This window comes from Mastigoproctus giganteus, chromosome 2 (assembly GCF_048544385.1).
Source record: "Mastigoproctus giganteus isolate SK-2022 chromosome 2, ASM4854438v1, whole genome shotgun sequence".
NCBI lineage: Eukaryota > Metazoa > Arthropoda > Arachnida > Uropygi > Thelyphonidae > Mastigoproctus > Mastigoproctus giganteus.
In genome coordinates, this window is record NC_143576.1 from 209524687 (window position 1) to 209543827 (window position 19141).

The 19141-nt window shown below is 36.9% G+C and overlaps 1 protein-coding gene across 1 annotated transcript in view; it reads right to left on the reverse strand.

The window, feature by feature from the left end:
* The window catches only part of LOC150090021 (protein fantom-like), a 234503-nt gene extending 215597 nt beyond the window's left edge, over positions 1-18906 (reverse strand). Inside the window, exons 1-6 of the mRNA XM_090390151.1 lie at positions 18769-18906; positions 15685-15802; positions 14528-14660; positions 13970-14034; positions 11169-11263; positions 4617-4697 (exon numbers count right to left, since the gene is read on the reverse strand). Of these exons, the coding sequence (XP_090246277.1) occupies positions 4617-4697; positions 11169-11263; positions 13970-14034; positions 14528-14660; positions 15685-15802; positions 18769-18819 (543 nt within the window). The 5' untranslated portion in view covers positions 18820-18906. The remainder of the gene's footprint in view (positions 1-4616; positions 4698-11168; positions 11264-13969; positions 14035-14527; positions 14661-15684; positions 15803-18768) is intronic.
* Between the last annotated feature and the right edge of the window lie 235 nt (positions 18907-19141).

Below are 19141 nucleotides of genomic sequence, written 5' to 3' on the forward strand. Positions count from 1 at the left end.
ACCTTTAGTTGGCCCCATGATAGAAACCAGCCACTCGCTGTTGAGCGTGGGTTAGCTACTGCTTGCACTTTCTAAAATCTAAAGAGCATCGGTAGGTCGTCATCAATCCGTGCTAAATCTGTACCCATGGAGAAAAAACAAATATTCAGAAGACTAACCAAAATTTGGCTTTACCACCTTGATCAGTAATGGCATAGAGAAATCACAATGCGTTTTGGGCAATGTTGTTCTAAGTGCTGAATCTATGAAACCTTCAAAACTGAAATGTCACTTAGAGACAAAGCATTCAGAACATACTGAAAAGGATTTGGAGTTCTTTCGATGCCACGAAACTGGTCTCAGACGTCAGAGACTTGATCCTACAGGAAGTTTTCAGCAACAGAGCACAGCAGCAGTGCAAGCATCATATGAAGTCGCATTGGAAATTGCCAAACAAAGATTGAAGAAACGGTCATCAAACCCTGCATGTTGAAGATGGTGAAGTTAATTCTTGGGGAAGCCAGTGAGATAAAGATGTGACAAATATCTCTGCCCAATAACACTATTCAGAGGTGCATTTCAGATATGTCCGTAGACATCAAAGAGCAGGTTTTCAATGAAATCAAAGTTTCTCCATTGTCTTCTTTTCAAGTTGATGAATCAACAGACGTTTGGTTTGGTTTGGATTTTATTGGCACATTAGCAACTAAGGCTGTAATGCGCCAAAACCGGGTATCAACAGACATAAGTTCATGTTCTCAGTTGTTTGTCTTCGTGAAATATATTCATTCAGATGACATCAAAGAAGAGTTCCTGTATTGTAGTGAACTTGAAACTACTACAAAAGGTGAAGATATTATGGAGAAAATAAATACCTTTTTTTGAAACTGGAGGACTACAGTGGAAAAACATCTGTGGGATTTGTATGCTACGGTCAAAGTCGGGTTTTGACCCTAGCATACAATAACATACATGGATAAAAGGATGGTTAAGTGGGAGAAGACAGAGATCAATGGGTGCTGCTCTTCGTGGACTAATGTTATAAGTGGAGTCCCACAGGGTTCGGTGTTGGGTCCACTGTTGTTTTGTATATTTATCAATGATATTGATGAAGGTGTATCAGGCTTAGTGTCGAAGTTTGCAGAATACAAAGGTTGGCAGGGTTGTTAATGACAGTAATGGCAGTGTGCTACTGCAACAGGATCTAGATAATTTGGGCAAATGGGCTAAGAAGTGGCAACTGAAGTTTAACCTTGACAAATGCAAAGTACTGCATATGGGTAGAAGTAACCCCAGAGAAATGTACCAACTGTGCGGTACTACACTTAAGGTGGTAGAAAATGAAAAAGACCTGGGAGTAATTGTGCAGTCAGATATGAAGTTTTCTGAGCAATGCAGACAGGCTGCCAGGGCAGGTCATGGGGTTTTGTCAATGATATATATAGGAATTTTGCTAACAGGGAAAAGGAGGTGATTGTTCCTCTGTATAAGGCAATGGTCAGGCCTTGAGTACTGCGTACAGGTCTGGAGGCCTCATTTTAGGAAGGATGTAGATTTGCTTGAGCATGTACAGAGAAGGGCAACAAGATTGGCGAGGGGAATGAAGGGATCCTCTTACCAAGAGAGACTTAAGTTCTGCAAATTGCAGTGGCTGGAGACTAGGCACCTGCGCAGTGATCTGATTGAGGTGTATAAGGCCTTGAATGGGTTGAGCACGCTGAATTCTGATGGGATCCTTCCACTTGTTCAGATTACGAACCTACGGGGGCATAAATTCAAATTAAGAAAAGACAGATGTAGAATAGATGTGCGGAAATTTGCCTTTAGCCAGCGGGTGGTTAATTGCTGGAACAAACTTCCATCTGTCATTGTGGAAGTTGATAGGTTAAATAAATTTAAGGAGGAACTGGACAGGCATTTGGAGGGAATGGTGTGGTTTTTTTTTTTTTTTTGGCTGATGCTGCATAAGCTCATACACTTGCTTTCTTGCATCACATGCCACTACTACTACTACTTTCAGACAAAAGTGAAAGAACTTACTCCACAAGCAAAAGGCATTCACTGCATGATTCACTAATAGGCTCTTGCCAGTAAGACTCTTCCAGCTCCTCTGCAAGAGGTACTTGATTCTCTGATCAAAATTGTGAATCACATCAAATCTGGAGCCCTCAACACCCCTCTGTTTAAGAGAGGTGTTGAGACACGAAAACGAAAACACATTGAGATTTCGTGTCTTTACACTTCTGTAAAGACACGAAATCTGATCACGAGGTTCTTCTTTTCTACACTGCTGTATGCTGGTTGTTGAAAGGAAATGTTGTCAATCGTGTCTTTGAGTTGAAAGATGAAATCAAGTTGTTCCTGGAAGTGCAAGGGAAACATGACCTTGTGGCTTACTTAGCCACCATTTTAGACCAGCTAAATAAGCTGAACCTGAAATTTCAGGGAAAGGAAATATACATTATCCAATTTCAAGACAATCTTCAGGCATTTGTATCCAAGCTGCAAAACTGGTGTCGGAAAGTAAATCTTGGAAACATTGCCATGTTTGAAAAACTCTGCAGTGTGGTAGAGGAATCTGAAGGTGAACTGGATGAGAATCTGAAGAAGGAGATTACTGGGCACCTTAACTCCCTTGAAAAGGAAGTTCAGCAGTACTTCCCTGAGCTTACAGAAGAAACTGTTGCACTGGTACAAAACCCATTCTCTGCTTCTCTGAATGCAGCCAGCATTCCGAATGAAGTACAGGATGAATTCTTGACAAGTAATTTGTTTTATGAAAAATTGCTAACTCAGTTCTGTTTTGCTATGTATCAATCATATCCAAATGTCACCCAGCTTGCCTTTCGAGTTTTAATTCCATTTGCCTCTACATATCTCTGCTAGAGTGGATTTTCAACGCTTCTTCATATCAAAACAAAGGCAAGAAACAGACTGAATGCTGAAGATGACATGAGGTTGGCTTTAACAAACACTCAGCCATGAATTTTGAAGCTGGTTGCCCAGATGCAAGTACAACCATCACATTAAATATTTATTAGGTTAGAATTATATTCTGAAAAATCTATTTTTAATGTGTTTTCTTTACCCTATTAAAAATTCCTTTTTATGCAAATGTGGTGGGAATCGCATGTTACTTGGCTATTAAAGGTGGTCGCGACTTGAAAAAGGTTGGGAAACACTGGTCTAGAAGCTTGTTAAATGGGCCATGCCCTCCTACGGATTTTCAAAATTGTTGTAAATATAAAAATAGCCTATACTACTTGTAAACACAATTGATCAATGACAGTATGTTTCTGTAGAGTTAAGAGAATCATGCATGAACAAATTGTCTGTGTACACACACACACAATTCAGACAAGTTGTTCATGCAGTGACAGAACCTTAAAAACATATATATAAGTTGTTGTTGTTATTTGGTTTTTAGGAGCATTAGCAACTAAGGCCATATTGCTCCGGGATATGCGGTGGTCATTCCCTGACCTTTCCGCATCCTCCGTATTTGGTGGATCACGGGCTCGAACCCCGGTCTAATCAAGAAGCGTGTGCTACGCACTGCTGCTCCTGCCCACCTGGCTACGGAGGTGCCTATATATATATATAAGCAGATTAAGCAAATTATAAAACAAGTTGGGGAAGGAATAAATCAAAATTTCAAAAAATGTTCTAAATATAACTAACTATTTAAATAGTTACTTCCATTTAGAAATTATGTAAGTTACCACTATAATTTTAGACTGCTTTAAAATGAAATGTAACTGCATAATACTTGAGTATAATAATATGAGATTATACTGGAATATAATCTCATATTGCTGTATACTCTTGAGAGGTAATAAAGTATAATGAGAGTATATTCTCATATATAAGCCTTAATCTCGTCATTAATGTTTGTTTATTTTCCTTAGTATCAATGTCATTACCACTTTAAGATATGGACTAACTGTTGTACTACAGCACATGATACTGCCTTGATTTTGCAATGCTATTTGCATGAGCTAATTTTCAATTAAGTTCAGAATTGATTATAGGTATTTTGCCGACATTATATCTATCATGTGAAGTTTAAAATTCATTTTAGCTGATAAAGTAAAGTAAGCAGCACTGCTTTATTTCATCTTATTTCAAGTTCATTATCCAAGCCAGCTTAGGCACTTCTTATCATAATTACTTTTCATTTATATCAAATCAGTATTTCTTTCCATGAGCACAAACCACTTTCTTGAATTAAATCCAAGCTTTTTCCACATAGTGTAAGAGCAGCAGTACTTTAATTAATCACAGGACTCTGAGAATTAGTAAGAGAGCCTTGAAAAATATTCAACGGTTGTATTATTTGAAACTGATTCAATACTCAGGCCTGGAATGTCAATTAGATCTTCATTCGTCATTCAATGAAATTTGGTTAAATTATAAAAGACAAATAAATTGGACTTGTTTTCCAAACTTCAGTGAGACCTACATGTGTAAAGAAAGTGGTTTGGGCTTGTGAAAAGGAGCAGTGATTCAGTTCATCTGAAGAGTTTGTATTTTTTTCTTCTCCTTTTATTTGATGTGCCAAACCTGGCAAGGTTTTACAGTTAAATAAATATGATATACTGTTACATAAAAGTTTAACATCGATTAAGAACACTTACACTATTTACTTTTGGCTGAACATGACTAAAAGCATTTGGCTTCTTTGCTTGTGTGATTACCTGTTGCTTAGCTACCAGAAGCTGAAAAATACAACAAACTTGTACTTATGGTATATATTAAGGTTCTTTTTATAAACCTTTTTTAAAACATTGAGACTATTACTATCTATGAATGTCAAGTTAATTTTGTAATCTAATTACAAATTTTTGATGTGTAAACATCTTTGGTGACACCTACTAAATTTCGGACAGAAGTAAAATCAATTTGTCACGATTTTGCAATGCAGAAATGACATAATTTGACATCATTTCCATCTCATAACAAAGGAAAACAGAGTTGGGAGAGGAGATCACACAAAGGATCGTGGGAGGTGATCTTGGATATGCCTAGAGCTGGCATAAACCAGCTGGTTGCAGAAAAATGTTTATGATTCGGAGCATACCACTTAGGTGACTTTGGGCTAACCATTGCCACCCGTGACAGAAACCTTTGGGTAAAATTTGGATATCTTAGGGATACATGGACTAATAGATTAACAGTAGCCACTGGCAGAGGTGAAAGGGATTCTTGCACTGCTTCTATTGAAATGAGCAGCAGCCTGGAAAACAAGGTGCAGGGAATTTCAGAACTCTGCTGAGAGTCATTGCGGAAATGTAAATACGTGGGCTGTGTTAGGGTAGCTAAGAATAGAAACAGGTGAATGTATACTTGCATATACACCAATGCTAGCAGTTTGGTAAATAAATTTGATGAATTTGAGGTGTTGGTCAAAACATCAAAGGCAGATATTATTGGGATATCAGAGACGTGGTGTCACACAGACATAAGGAATGCATAAATGGAATTTGGGGAGTACAATGTGTACAGAAAGGATAGACAGGATAGGAAGGGAGGAGGGGTTATGCTATTAGTTAAGAAACAAAATACAAGGAAGTACAGCCAGTCGCCGTGGGTGGACAGAGCAGTGTCGAGTCAGTTTGGTGTGACATAAGCACTGAGAAAGCATAATTGAGAGTAGGAGTGTGTTATAGGCCTAATGACTCTGATGAGTATAATAAAAAACTGTACGAGAAATAGAGTGGGCCAGTAAATCAGAGTGTCTTAATGGGGGATTTTAATTTCCCAGTCATTGACTGGAATTTGTGGGTTGGTCACACACACACACTAGCAAGGTTTTTATGGATTTATTGGATGACTGTCATCTACAGCAGCATGTTCAGGAGGCAACTAGAGGGAGTAATACTCTTGATCTGATTATCAGTAGTGATTCTTCATGCATTAAGAATCTACAGATAAAGGAACCACTAGGTGGCAGTGAACATAGTGTGCTGAAGTGGGATTTACTCAAAGAAGTAATTACCATCAGGGAAGGGAAGGGTTTTTGCTTTCATAAAGGCGACTACGGTGATCTGAGACAGTATTTAAATTCTATACGATGGAACCGATTGATGATGTTACCAAAAGCAAATTCAAAATGGGAAGCATTCAAAGAATTAATCTTGGAAGCTACTAGGCTTTTCATACCAACTAAGAAATATTGTTCACGGTTTAGGGCTAAATGGATGTCAGATGAACTAATGAGATATCATTTGTCAGGCTTTTCAAGCCTGGCCACACCTTGAGTACTGTATACAGGTCTGGAGGCCTCATTTTAAGAAGAATGTAGAGCTGCTGGAACGAGTACAGAGAAGAGCAACAAGATTAGTGAATGAAACAAAGTGTTGCTCTTATGAAGAAAGGCTTAAGATTTGCAAATTACAGTATCTAGAGACTAGGCACCTGTGAGGTGATCTGATTGAGGTGTATAAGGCCTTAAATAGTTTGAGCATGCTCAATGTTGATTGGATTCTTTCTCTTGCTCAGAATAATCACCTGAGAGGGCATAAATTCAAATTGAGGAAAGACAGTTGTAGGATAGATGTGCAGAAGTTTTCCTTTAGCCAGCGGGCGGTTCACTGCTGGAACAAACTTCCATCTGTCATTGTAGAGATTGATAGCTTAAATAGATTCAAGGCAGAACTAGACAAACATTTGGAGCGAGTGAATGGGTGAAATGAGAAGGTTTTTTTTTTTTTTTTTTGGCTGATGCTGTATAAGCTTGCTTTCTTGCATTATATGCCTTTGCTAATGCTAAACAGAGAAATGGATATCTTGAGGGTAGTGATCTTGGAAGTGCTCAGAGCTGGCATAAACCAGCTCTGAGCACATCCAAGATCATTATATAACATGCACTTCAGCCTTCCCATTTGAAGCACATATGATGTAGACGTTATAGTACCCATATGTATTATTGAAACGGCTGTATAATTCCATCAAGAAGCAAATCATAAACATTTTTCCACAACCAGATGGGTCGGTCAAGAATATTTGAATTGGTTCACAACTGGGAGATAACAGACTTCAAATTACATGTATGAGTAGAATCTTTTGCTTGTTATTGGCCATTATCATTAAGTTGCAAAAGTCCTCATTGGTCATCAAGTATTTGCATTTCTTTGCAATTGCACTGAGTCGGTTAAGCGTGGCAAGTTTTAGATTTTATTCACAAAACAAATCTGGACTAACTGGTCTCTCTTTAATTTAACACCATTGGATTACAAGTAATTGTCAGAGCCTGTAATGTTTTTTTTTTTTTTTGCCACTTTCTGAGAGGTTACTTGGATTTGGATTCTGATTTGGAGCTCATTAAATCTAGAATGGAAGGAAGAAATAGTTCTAGTGTAGCAGTAAATAAGGTTGTAGAGAGAGAAAGAGAGAGAGAATGCCTCCTAATGGATGTCTGAGATAAAAAACTGCAATAAGCCTGTTTAAATGTAACAAAAATGTAGGAGGACAGCAATGGCAATCTTAATAGACCAACTGTGTGGTACTACGCTCTGAATAATTAAAAGTGAAAATGACCTGGAAGTAACTGTACAGTCAGATATGAAGTTGCCAGCAGTGCAGACAGGCTGCCAGGCCTGCTCATAGGGTTTTGTCAATGACATACAGGAATTTTGTTAGCAGGGATGGGGTCCCACGTCGGGTCTCACTAGGGGCCCGGCGGCTAACAGGCCGGACGAACAATGGGCACAACAAACTACACAGTACATATCCCACACACTTTTAAATCTCTGGCTTGTCCGATACAGAGAACATACGCGGAGATGGGAGAAATCCCAGGTGCCGTCAGACCCCGAACATACCTAATACTTGATATTGATGGGTCAAGTGTTGATGATCCTGCTCAGGTAGCTAACAAACTAAATGAATATTTTGCATCGACATTCACACATGAGGAGTTATTCAGCGAGGGGAATGCCAGAGGTGTATTCAACTCTAGCAGTAAGTTACAGAATCTTGAAATAAATGGGAGTAAAGTGGAGGAGAAACTGTTGAAGATAAACACAAGAAAGGCACCCGGGGTGGATGGGATCTATCCAGTTATATTAAAGGAGGCAGCAAAGGAAGTAAGCAAACCCTTAGCCATAATTATGAGAGCTTCCTTGGACTCAGGGGAGGTACCCATAGACTGGAAATGTGCAAATGTGACCCCAATTCACAAAGGAGGATCAAAGGCTGACACAAGTAATTATAGACCTGTGAGCTTAACTTCTGTTCCAGGAAAATTAATGGAGGCACTGGTTAAAGAAGCACTGCAGGATCATTTAGACAAGACTTCAGTTATAGCTCAGACACAGCATGGTTTTGTTAAGGGGAAGTCTTGCCTGACCAACTTGATTGGATACTATGATGCAGTCACAAAAGAACTGGATGAAGGGAATAACTTTGATATTATATACTTGGATCTTAGAAAGGCTTTTGATACTGTTGCACATGGAAGACTGCTACACAAATTGGAGCAGTGTGACATTGGAGGCAAATTGCTGCTATGGATAAAGGGGTGGTTGAGGGGGAGAAGACAGAGAGTGGTAATCAATGGACACTGCTCATCGTGGACTGATGTTATTAGTGGAGTCCCTCAGGGCTCAGTGTTGGGTCCATTATTGTTTTCTGTATTTATAAATGATATTGATGATGGTATATCGGGATTAATGTCCAAGTTTGCAGACGATACAAAGGTTGGCAGGATTGTCAAGGACACTACTGACACTATGCTGCTGCAACAGGATCTGGAAAGATTGAGCAGATGGGCTGAGAGGTGGCAAATGAAGTTTAACATTGACAAATGTAAAGTACTACACATGGGAAACAGCAACCCCAGAGCAACGTATCAACTCTGTGGTACAACACTGACAGTGGTAGAGAATGAAAGGGACTTGGGGGTGGTTGTGCAGGCAGATATGAAGTTCTCTGAGCAGTGCAGACGGGCTGCAAGAGTAGCTCATGGAGTATTGTCAATGATATACAGGAATTTTTCCAGCAGGGATAAGGAGGTGATTATTCCATTGTATAAGGTGATGGTCAGGCCACACCTAGAGTACTGTATACAGGTCTGGAGGCCTCATTTCAAGAAGGATGTAGAGCTGCTGGAACGAGTACAGAGAAGGGCAACAAGATTAGTGAATGGAACAAAGGGGTGCTCTTACGAAGAAAGGCTTAAGTTTTGCAAATTACAGTGTCTGGAGACTAGGCACCAGCGAGGTGATCTGATAGAGGTGTATAAAGCCTTGAATGGTTTAAGCATGCTCAATGCTGATGGGATTCTTCCTCTAGCTCAGAATAATCACCTGAGAGGGCATAAATTCAAATTGAGGAAGGACAGATGTAGGATAGACGTGCGGAAATTTGCCTTTAGCCAGCGGGTGGTTGGTTGGTGGAACAGACTTCCATCCCTTGTGGTGGAGGTTGATAGCCTAAATAAGTTTAAGGCTCAGCTGGACAGGTATTTTGAACGAACAGAGGGGTGAAGTGGAAGTGGTTTTTTTTTTTTTTTTGGCTGATGCTGCATAAGTTTGCTTTCTTGCATCAAATGCCTCTACTAATGCTAATGCTAATACCTAATATATAAAGCAACAGTTAGGCTACATCTTGCATACAGGTCTGGAGGCCTCATTCTCAGAATGTGGATCTGCTGAACAGGTGCAGAGTTTGTTATTTGGTTTTTAGGAGCATTAGCAACTAAGGCCATATTGTTCCGGGATATACGGTGGTCATTCCCTGACCTTTCCGCATCCTCTGTATTTGGTGGTGACGGGCTCGAACCCCCATCTAATTAAGAAGCATATGCTACGCACTGCTGCTCCTTCCCACCTGGCTACGGAGGCGCCCAGGTACAGAGAAGAACAACAAGATTGATGGGGGCGGGGGGGAAGGGCTTCTAAGGATTCTAAAAAAAAAAAAAAAAGGCTTCAGTACTGCAAATTACAACATCTAGAGAGTAGGCAGCTGTGAGGCAATATGATTGAGGTATTTAAGACTTTGAATGGACTGAGCAAGCTCGATGCTAATGGCATTCTTCCTCTTGCTCAGATGACACGTGAGGAGGCATAAATTCAAATTTAGGAAAGATGGTTGTAGGATAGATGTGTGGAAGTTTTCCTTCATCCAGAAGGTTATTGAGTCTTGAAACAAACTTCGAACTGTTGTTGTGGAAGTGGGTGGTTTGAATAAATTCAAGGAAGAACTAGATAAACTATTGGAGGAGACAGATGGGTAATGTAAGAAGTTGGTTTTTGTTTTCTTTTCTTTTCCTTTTTTTTTTAAATATTAATACAGTCAGTCCTCATATAACATGATAGTTGTGTTCCTAGAAACCCTCGCGCAATGCAAAATTCTGCAATATAAATAACAGGCCCTATGGGAAAAATAGGGTTAGGTGCTGACCACCCAAGATTGAACACACACTTGTAACCAAAACATTACCAAACACAATAAATAATCGTAATGAAATACGTATTTTATTATGATCAGTATGTAATAAAATATTGCTAATGCTTTTGCTTCTATCGTAAGCAAACTTGTTCTGTTTGATCTTCTATCCAAACAAATGACAGCCGTTCCATCTCTTCCAATTCTTTGTGTCTTGATCTAATGGATTTTGTTACAATAATTAGTACCAGCAGTCACTTAGGAAAATAATTAGTACCAGCAGTCACTTAGTTGTGCTCTTGGCATTGGGTATACAGTATGATTACTGCCCCCAATGGGTTTTCTGCCAATTCAAAGAATGGTTTGATCATCCATGTGGTTTCTTCACACCATTGTAAATAAATGTGCTTAGATATACCAGGTAAGTATATACCAGTGTTTTAAGTTAATGGCAGAGTTCCACGCTTCTAATATCTTGGGTAAAATATACATACCAAATGTACTTACACTTTTGTCAAAAAACTGAACTCCTGTCTATGAATTAAAAAGGGGTTATTCTTTTCTAAAGAGACAGTTATGTGATAATACAGAATTGATAATTATAATGAAAGATAATGGTTTATGATACAGCAGCATCTAAGGATGCTGCTTAGATGCTGAAAATATGCAAGTGAATTTACACTATCAATATTTAATAACTATTATTTTCGAAACATATAGGTACAGCAAGTAGTTTTAAAGAAAATATAAAATTATATTATAATGTTCTGTATGTAAAAATCTGCAGAGATAATATTTACTTTTTCTCTAAGTTGTGTATTGTGCTTTTCCAAATCTCTTACTCTGTCTTGAAGATCCTGAACCATTTCTTCAAGTTCTACATCTCTCTTACTTCCTATAAAGAATAAGTTTTTAAAATGGTCTGAAACAATTCTTACAAACTGAAAATAAAAAAAAAATAATAAAAAAAATAGACATTATTTCAATTAGCAGTCAACAGCTAATTGAATTAATCTCATCCATTCTGATAAGTGTGAAGGCTACCTCAATGTCTCTCCCCCTTTTTTAAAGGAGAGATTACTTACATAAAAATATGCTTAAAACCTCCAGGAACTGAGTCATTAAAACATAATTTTTTTTTTAATTATACAACTTTTCCACACCATAAGTCTCCAAACTAAGAGGGTAAAAAAGTTTGTTTTGATCAAGTAATATTATTGTACACATAGCATATATACATTATTTATATTTCCTGATGCAGTTTAAAATTATTGCTTAAAATAAAATTCAGTACATTTTAAAATAAAATAGGTGGCACTACATATGGCAGTAGCCATCTGATGCCCTCCTTTTAATTTTATACAGTTTATATATATATATATATTATTAGCGCATGTCTGTAATCTACTACATTTGATCAATATTTTTCTACCTGAATGTGAATAGTTGGATTAAATGCAACAAAAGTATAATGATAATATCAACACATCGTAACAAGTCTTCCAACCACCTTGCTCTTGAGTAATGCCATTATTGTCCCTCTGTTATAGTGAAGATATGTCACTGAATATAACATACTATAAACATTATCTTATTAATTCTAAGATATAAAGATTCATAAGATCCATCACTATAAGTACTGTCTTCTAACTAACATTAAAACTACATTTCTGAACAAGCAGACATAATAGCACATCTCTGAACAAGCAGACATAATAGCACATCTCTTAACAAGCAGACATAATAGCACATCTTAACGATGAATAGCAGATGGATTATTTCATAAGATTCTGCTTGTTGCCCATTATACCAACTGAATTTCCTGAAAATATTACCTCTTCTTCCCAACCCAAAAAACCTATAGTTACCCATAAATATTTCAAAGCTGTCAAGAATATCCTCCCTCTTTCAAACATCATTGGGTCCTGATAATTCATTCTAATCCTTTCCTTATAAAATTTGGAGCCATGTATACCCACACACTATATAACCTCTACAATAAATGTCACTCTCTCGGATGTTTCCATAGGGAGTGTACTCAATATGTCATCATATCTGTTCCAAAGAGCACAATATGAAAGAAAATAAGCATTACAAGCCTACTGCCATTACTTCAAAAAAGTAATGCAGCCCTAAATATGAACCAAATACTTCCATCTGAGCTGCTTCATACACATATATGTGGGATGGAAGCTCATTCCAGTTTAAAATCTCCTTAGGAATAATCTTATAATTCAATAAGTACTCAATAATAAACAAGCTGCAGATAATTCTTCTCAGCATTCAGTGTGCTGATTTTAAATAGCTTGACCTTTCTCCTTAAATAATACAATTTATTTACTAATAGTATCCTTAATTTCCTTGAAGCTTCTGTCTCTGTAATCAAACTGTAATCCTCACAATCAATGATAATAGTAAAACAATGTAAGTGCTGCTATCCACAAAAGGTGGAATTCCATCTACAATTCTAATGGTCTATGCTCTCACAACTACAAAAATTTCTCCAACGCTATCCTAATGAGTATCTTATTGATAATTTTCAGATTCTTGATGGTTGCCTTTTCACTGTTACAGACTATTAATAAATAGTTTACCTTACATAATTTGTTTTAGGGTAATAGCTTCAGGTTATGAAGAATTTAACTAACATATAAGTTTGTGCACTAGCATCATGTTTATATGTAGCCAACTATTAAGTAGTTACAAAAATGGCATCATTTAAGTATATCTCATATTGTGAATATCTTCACAATGAGTTACCATGATATTATACTACCTCAAATAAGTAATGCTTCACCAATGGAGAAGAATACCGTTACTTATTCTCGGCAGATACCACCACCCAGATGGCACCATTTCAGAGCTTATTGGCCCTTCATCAGTGGGTGGGCAGGTATTTCAATGATGACAACCCAGTTGCAAAGTATAACTACACAATATGAGAGATGCCTGATGGCATACAGTAACTGAGAATTACATAATTTGTTTGTTTAGGGCAAGAGCTTCAGGTTACGAAGAAGTTAACTAATGTATAAGTTTGTGAAATAGCATCATGTTTATACGTAGTCAACTACTAAGTAGTTACAAAAATGGCATCATTTAAGTATATCTCATATTGTGATGCTACTGCACAAACTTATACGTTAGTTAACTTCTTCCTAACCTGGGGCTATTGTCCTAAACAAATTATGTAATTCTCAATGACTGTACACCATCAGGTGTTTTCAAGTACCATTGTGCATGTTAATTTATTTTGTACATGTATCTTATAGACTTCAAAATCCAAGCTTGAAGATAGATTTAAATGCAGAAATCTGAAAAATAGCCAATTTTATTAGGACTATTTAGGCTTGACTGTAATAACAATTTATCCTTGCATACAATAAAATAAATAAATAAATAAGATCTTTATTGTACAGTACATCGGTACACGCAGGTACCACGACCATACAATACCCTTCACGGCACCATGCCAGGGGTTAAATATTTCTCATTAAAAATGTTTTAGTAAATATTCTTACTTAGTATTCCCACATAATTTCCTTCTTTAAGTTTTTATTTTTCAATGATACAAAAATTATAAGCCAATATTCAAACCTACCCATATGATTTCCATCATGCCTCATCTTCTTCTCATTAACTAGTCTGGTCATTTTTGTAGCCAATCTAAATTAGAGTACATATAAAAAATGATGAGTCCCATTCAACAGTTATTTTCACAGTCACTTCAATAAAAGCATGAATCACAAAGAAAACACACACACACGGGCACATGCATGTGCACATCACGGCACATACATGCACAAGTTTTTTGTGCAGCTTACATGGTAACTATAAAAATAAAATTAGATACAATAAACCCTCATTTTAATGAACCTCAAGTTGAGACTTTGGAAATAACAGATGGTGTGCACTGAACCAGGATTCTGATGACATAACTGTCTCAGGCCGACAGTAGTTATCATCATTTTAAATATTTTCATTGACAGAGAGCCTGGATTTTTCTCACCATCACCTTCCACCAGCCTGCTGAGATCAGACATCAGTAAGGAGTCATCTGAACCTGCAACTATTGTCCACAACAATTGTTGAGGGCAGCAGTGCTAACATAATGTCACTGCTGTACAATATTAGATAACTAGTTCAAGAAAATTCTTACTTTTTAATTTTATCCTCTTGACTTTGGGATGTTTTTTTAAGAGAAATGTTATCCTCTTGGAGCCTTAAGTATTTGTCTTCAAGTTCATCTCGAGGAAGTTGAGAAATATACCTCCTGTCAGATGCATGATAATCTAATATAGAAACAAAAATAATTACTTTTTGTTATATAAACCAACAGCAATAAAGAGATTTTTAATACATGTACATATAGAAATATAAAATAAACCAATGCTTTTTTTCATAAACTATGCTCACGTTCAACCTGAGATGAAAATCAAATCAACTATTCATGAAACTGCACAAGTAAATAAACAGGCATCAGCCTATTTATGATATTAACTATAATGGATGAAAAGTTGAATATTCATCTAGGATGGCCTGCTTATCTGATGTAGCAGCCAACATCTTATACATTCTTTGCTGTTAAAAAAAGTAATCAAAGATACAGTAGATTAAAATACAAGTTACCAGTTTATTTAGGCACATCTATATCACCAAAAGAATTGGCTGCTTTGTCAGAAAGTGTCTTCGTTCCAATTGCAAGTCACAGTTGCACATTTCTATTGAAAGGTTATTGATTTAGCATCCAATGATCATCTCATGTTAAAAGTTCTGGTCCACAACCCATACTGGCTTCTAACATACTGCCACTGTATAGGCAGGCCCATGAAATTTATAACTGGTACATATATATGCATGTTCATTTTGGCTTAGTAAACAATATTCTGATCAAGTAATGTAGATATGTATCTAATTTTCACAAAGCAGGCAAATTACAGAAATTCTTATTAAAGTCATATTGTATATATGAGTCTGATCATAAAAAGAATAGATTATAAATAAAACATAGTTAGAAATGATTCTACAGACCATTAAAAAAGTTTTAAATAAAAATATATTATTATTAATACAGAGGCATACTCCTATTCTGATATACAAAGAAATCACTTTTAATTTTTGCTTGCTATAGATTTCCCAATTTGTGTTTTTGTATTTTGAATATAAATAAGAATTCCTTCTTTTTTTTTTTTATCAAACATAATCCTAATGAAGAAAGTCATTCAAACTTTCTAAGGTCATAATACATGGATTTGTTTAACTTGATCATAGAATATTTGCTTTAAGAATAAAGCATTTAAAATACCTTCAACTTACATTTTCCTTCGCTTCCATCATCTGACTGTGGGTTTCTTGGCCGTCCAGATCCTTTGACCTCTTTTGTTGGCACAATATCTCTTCCTGGATCATAAGCCATCAGACCATTGCTATAACCCTAAAACATACACTGAAACTTCAGAAACTGAAAAGTAAAACTTCTTGTACAATTTTTTAAGAAACAGATAAATCAAAAAGAAAAATGCACCTGTGTGTAACCTGTGAGTGTTACAAGTTACACTGCTTTAAAGGGTACATTCAATGAACATTTAATGAACAACCACACAGAAAAGCTCTGGGCATGTACTAACTAGAAATTAATAGGTGGTGCTGTTGTTGTTGTTGGGTTTTTAGGAGCATTAGCAACTAAGGCCATATTGCTCCGTGGATATGCGGTGGTCATTCTCTGACCTTTCTGCATTCTCCGTATTTGGTGGTCACGGGCTCGAACCCCGGTCTAGATCAAGAAGCGTGTGCTACGCACTGCTTCTCCTGCCCACCTGGCTATGGAGGCACCAATAGGTGGTGCAGCAAAGCTGAAACTTGCTGCGCCACCTAACACTGAGGTTCTAAACTAACGCACATTTTTCAGTTCAACCTCTTATTTTTATATTTATTCAAACTTTCATATAACTTCCTAATATAACAGTTAAAAGACAACCTAGGGATGAATAAATATTTGTGGGTAACATTAGTTGCTATATTCAATCACCATATTTATGTCCTACTATATAGAATTATGACATATAAATAATAATCACAGTAAAAAAATTCAAGAAAATTTTAATAGAAAAATTGTGGAATTTTAGCAACAACTAATGCCTTCAAGAATGCCTATTAAAGGAGTAACAAGGCATGAAATTATGTAGTTTTGTTTTTTGTTTTTGTTTGGTTTTTAGGAGCATTAGCAACTAAGGCCATATTGCTCCGGGAATATGCAGTGGTCATTCCCTGACCTTTCCGCAACCTCCGTATTTGGTGGTCACGGGCTCGAACCCCGGTCTAATCAAGAAGCGTGTGCTAGGCACTGCTGCTCCTGCCCACCTGGCTACGGAGGCGCAAAATTATGTAGATAGATACCAAATACTACCTGGAACTTATCTGAGGTGATGGCCTCACCTCTCACACTTTTAAAAAGGATGAATATATATATATATATATATATATAGAATCAAGGGTCATCACATAGGAATTTATGGGATGTCGAGAACCAATTGTCTTCTTGTTTAAATTGAGTACCACACACAAAAATGTCTCATGTTAATACCACTCTCTGAATCAAAAATTACATCCTCTGCATCTGACATATATGTCGTCTCATAACCAATTTAAGTCAGGGTTAAATGGGAAAAGGGAGAGCATATAACAATGCTGATATAGGTAATTTAATTAATATCATATAACAGTATTTGTTCTAATTTACTCAGCCTTGAAGGGGCTTCCCCAATTCTAACCCCATTCCAGATCCATATCACTGATTTGGGCACAATCACTTGGAATTAGCAGTTCATAACCAGACAACTACTTATCATTGCCCAGCTGATTAAGGAAGGATTAATTTGCCAAATATCACTGAAGAGCAACCACACCTCATAATTTGGAAAGAAATCAAGTGACCTTCCGCCTTTGAGAAGCAGCTTCAGAAGACTAATGTGCCTATTCCAGATGACATGAGGGTAATAAATGATAATGGTACCTGAAAATTTTTACTTTGTTGTGAAAGCTCTACAGACATAGGTGCACCCACAGGCCAAGCTAAAGGAGTAAAGCCCAAGAACATTGTTTAATATTACGTAACTGTACTATCATTTGTTGCTTCTAAAAGCTACACAGTGTATTGTATGAACTCCTGACCACGGGCTAATAAACAGAATTAATAACAATGTGAGCCCCCACCCTCAAAAAAATAAAATTTCTGGATCTGCCACTGTTTATATATTTATAAAAAAAATTCTTAACCCTTTATTAAATTGGTTACAATAATTTTCTGTGAAATAAAATTATTTATTCATAACCAGAGAAGTGTTTATATATACACATACGTACACAGTCCTGGAGAAAATATATATTATGTTCAAGGCACAACATATTACATCTTGGATCACACTGGAAATAGTTTTGGGTAAAATCAAAAAAGGAACCTATTTATATTGCTGATATGAAGTTGAAAAGAGAAAAAAAAAAAACAAGCATTCTACAGAAATAAGATTTCTTTACTTACAGAAAAAAGGCTGTTTGAAAATAGCCTAGGATTCACCTTAGTGAAATATTTGTATATTATTTTGTTTTGAAATTTGATGCCCAAGTTCATAATTATACCTAATGTTTTCATTCCTGTTACGATACCAAATATCCTATCGTTCCTGTTTTATTTTATAAAATAGATTCTCCGAATACTAACCACTTGCACTACAATTTAGATTGCATTTGCACCTCAAATTTACCCCAGGGGCTCACATCTTGTGAGTATGGCTTTGGCACACCCAGGGTCCTGAGCTGAATATCATCATTCTTCTCTTTCTTGGTGATTCCCTTCTACTTCTCTCTCTCTCTCTCTCTGTCGGGGTAATTTAGAATTTTTTTTTTTTTTTTTTTTTTGGCTGGTGTAGCATAAGCCTCAGGCTTCCTTGCACTATATAGCTAATAACTGAACCCTAGGGGCTCACATCTGGTGAGTATGGGCTTGGCACACCCAGGGTCCTGAGCTGGATATCATCATCCTTCTCTGTCTTGGTGATTCCCTTCTACTTCTCTCTCTCTCTCTCTGTCGGGGTAATTCAGAAAATTTTTTGGCTGGTGCAGCATAAGCCTCAGGCTTCACTGCACTATATGGCTGCTGCTAATAAATAATAATAATAAATAATAATAAACCCTAGAGCTCCTGGGTAGCCCAGGTTAGCTCCCGGAAAGTCGATTTTGACGCCGGTGACAGTTCTTCCCTCCCCCATTCCTACATCGGTGGTTCCCCTCACAAAAAGAAATTTAGAAATCGCTCTCGATAAAGAAGAAGCTCTCATTTCAACGCTGAAATACCATGTCAAAATTTTTCCGCTTGTTCACAAAAATCATATAAATGAAACTCACTGTGACTAGAGACTGAAAGAAGGAATTTGATGGGACGCACTGACTGTTCATTTCTCATTTTTACAAGAGACTTACAGCATCACGGAAATTGGTGAAATTCTTCAGGAATCATTATTCTGTGCATTCAGACTGAATTTAATTTCATTTAACAACATAATTCAGAATACAAATCAATAAAACCATGAACCACCAAATGTGAAAACACGCACACGCCAAAAGCGTCCATTATTTAAGCGTGGCGCGCCATCTATCTGTTGGTAAAATTCGTTAAATGTTTGGGCGCAATTCAGTAGGATTCGATTACTGTATTTCAGAATTTGCTCGGAGGCAACTACAAGCATCTCTAAATTTTAACTCTATAGTATATTGTGCT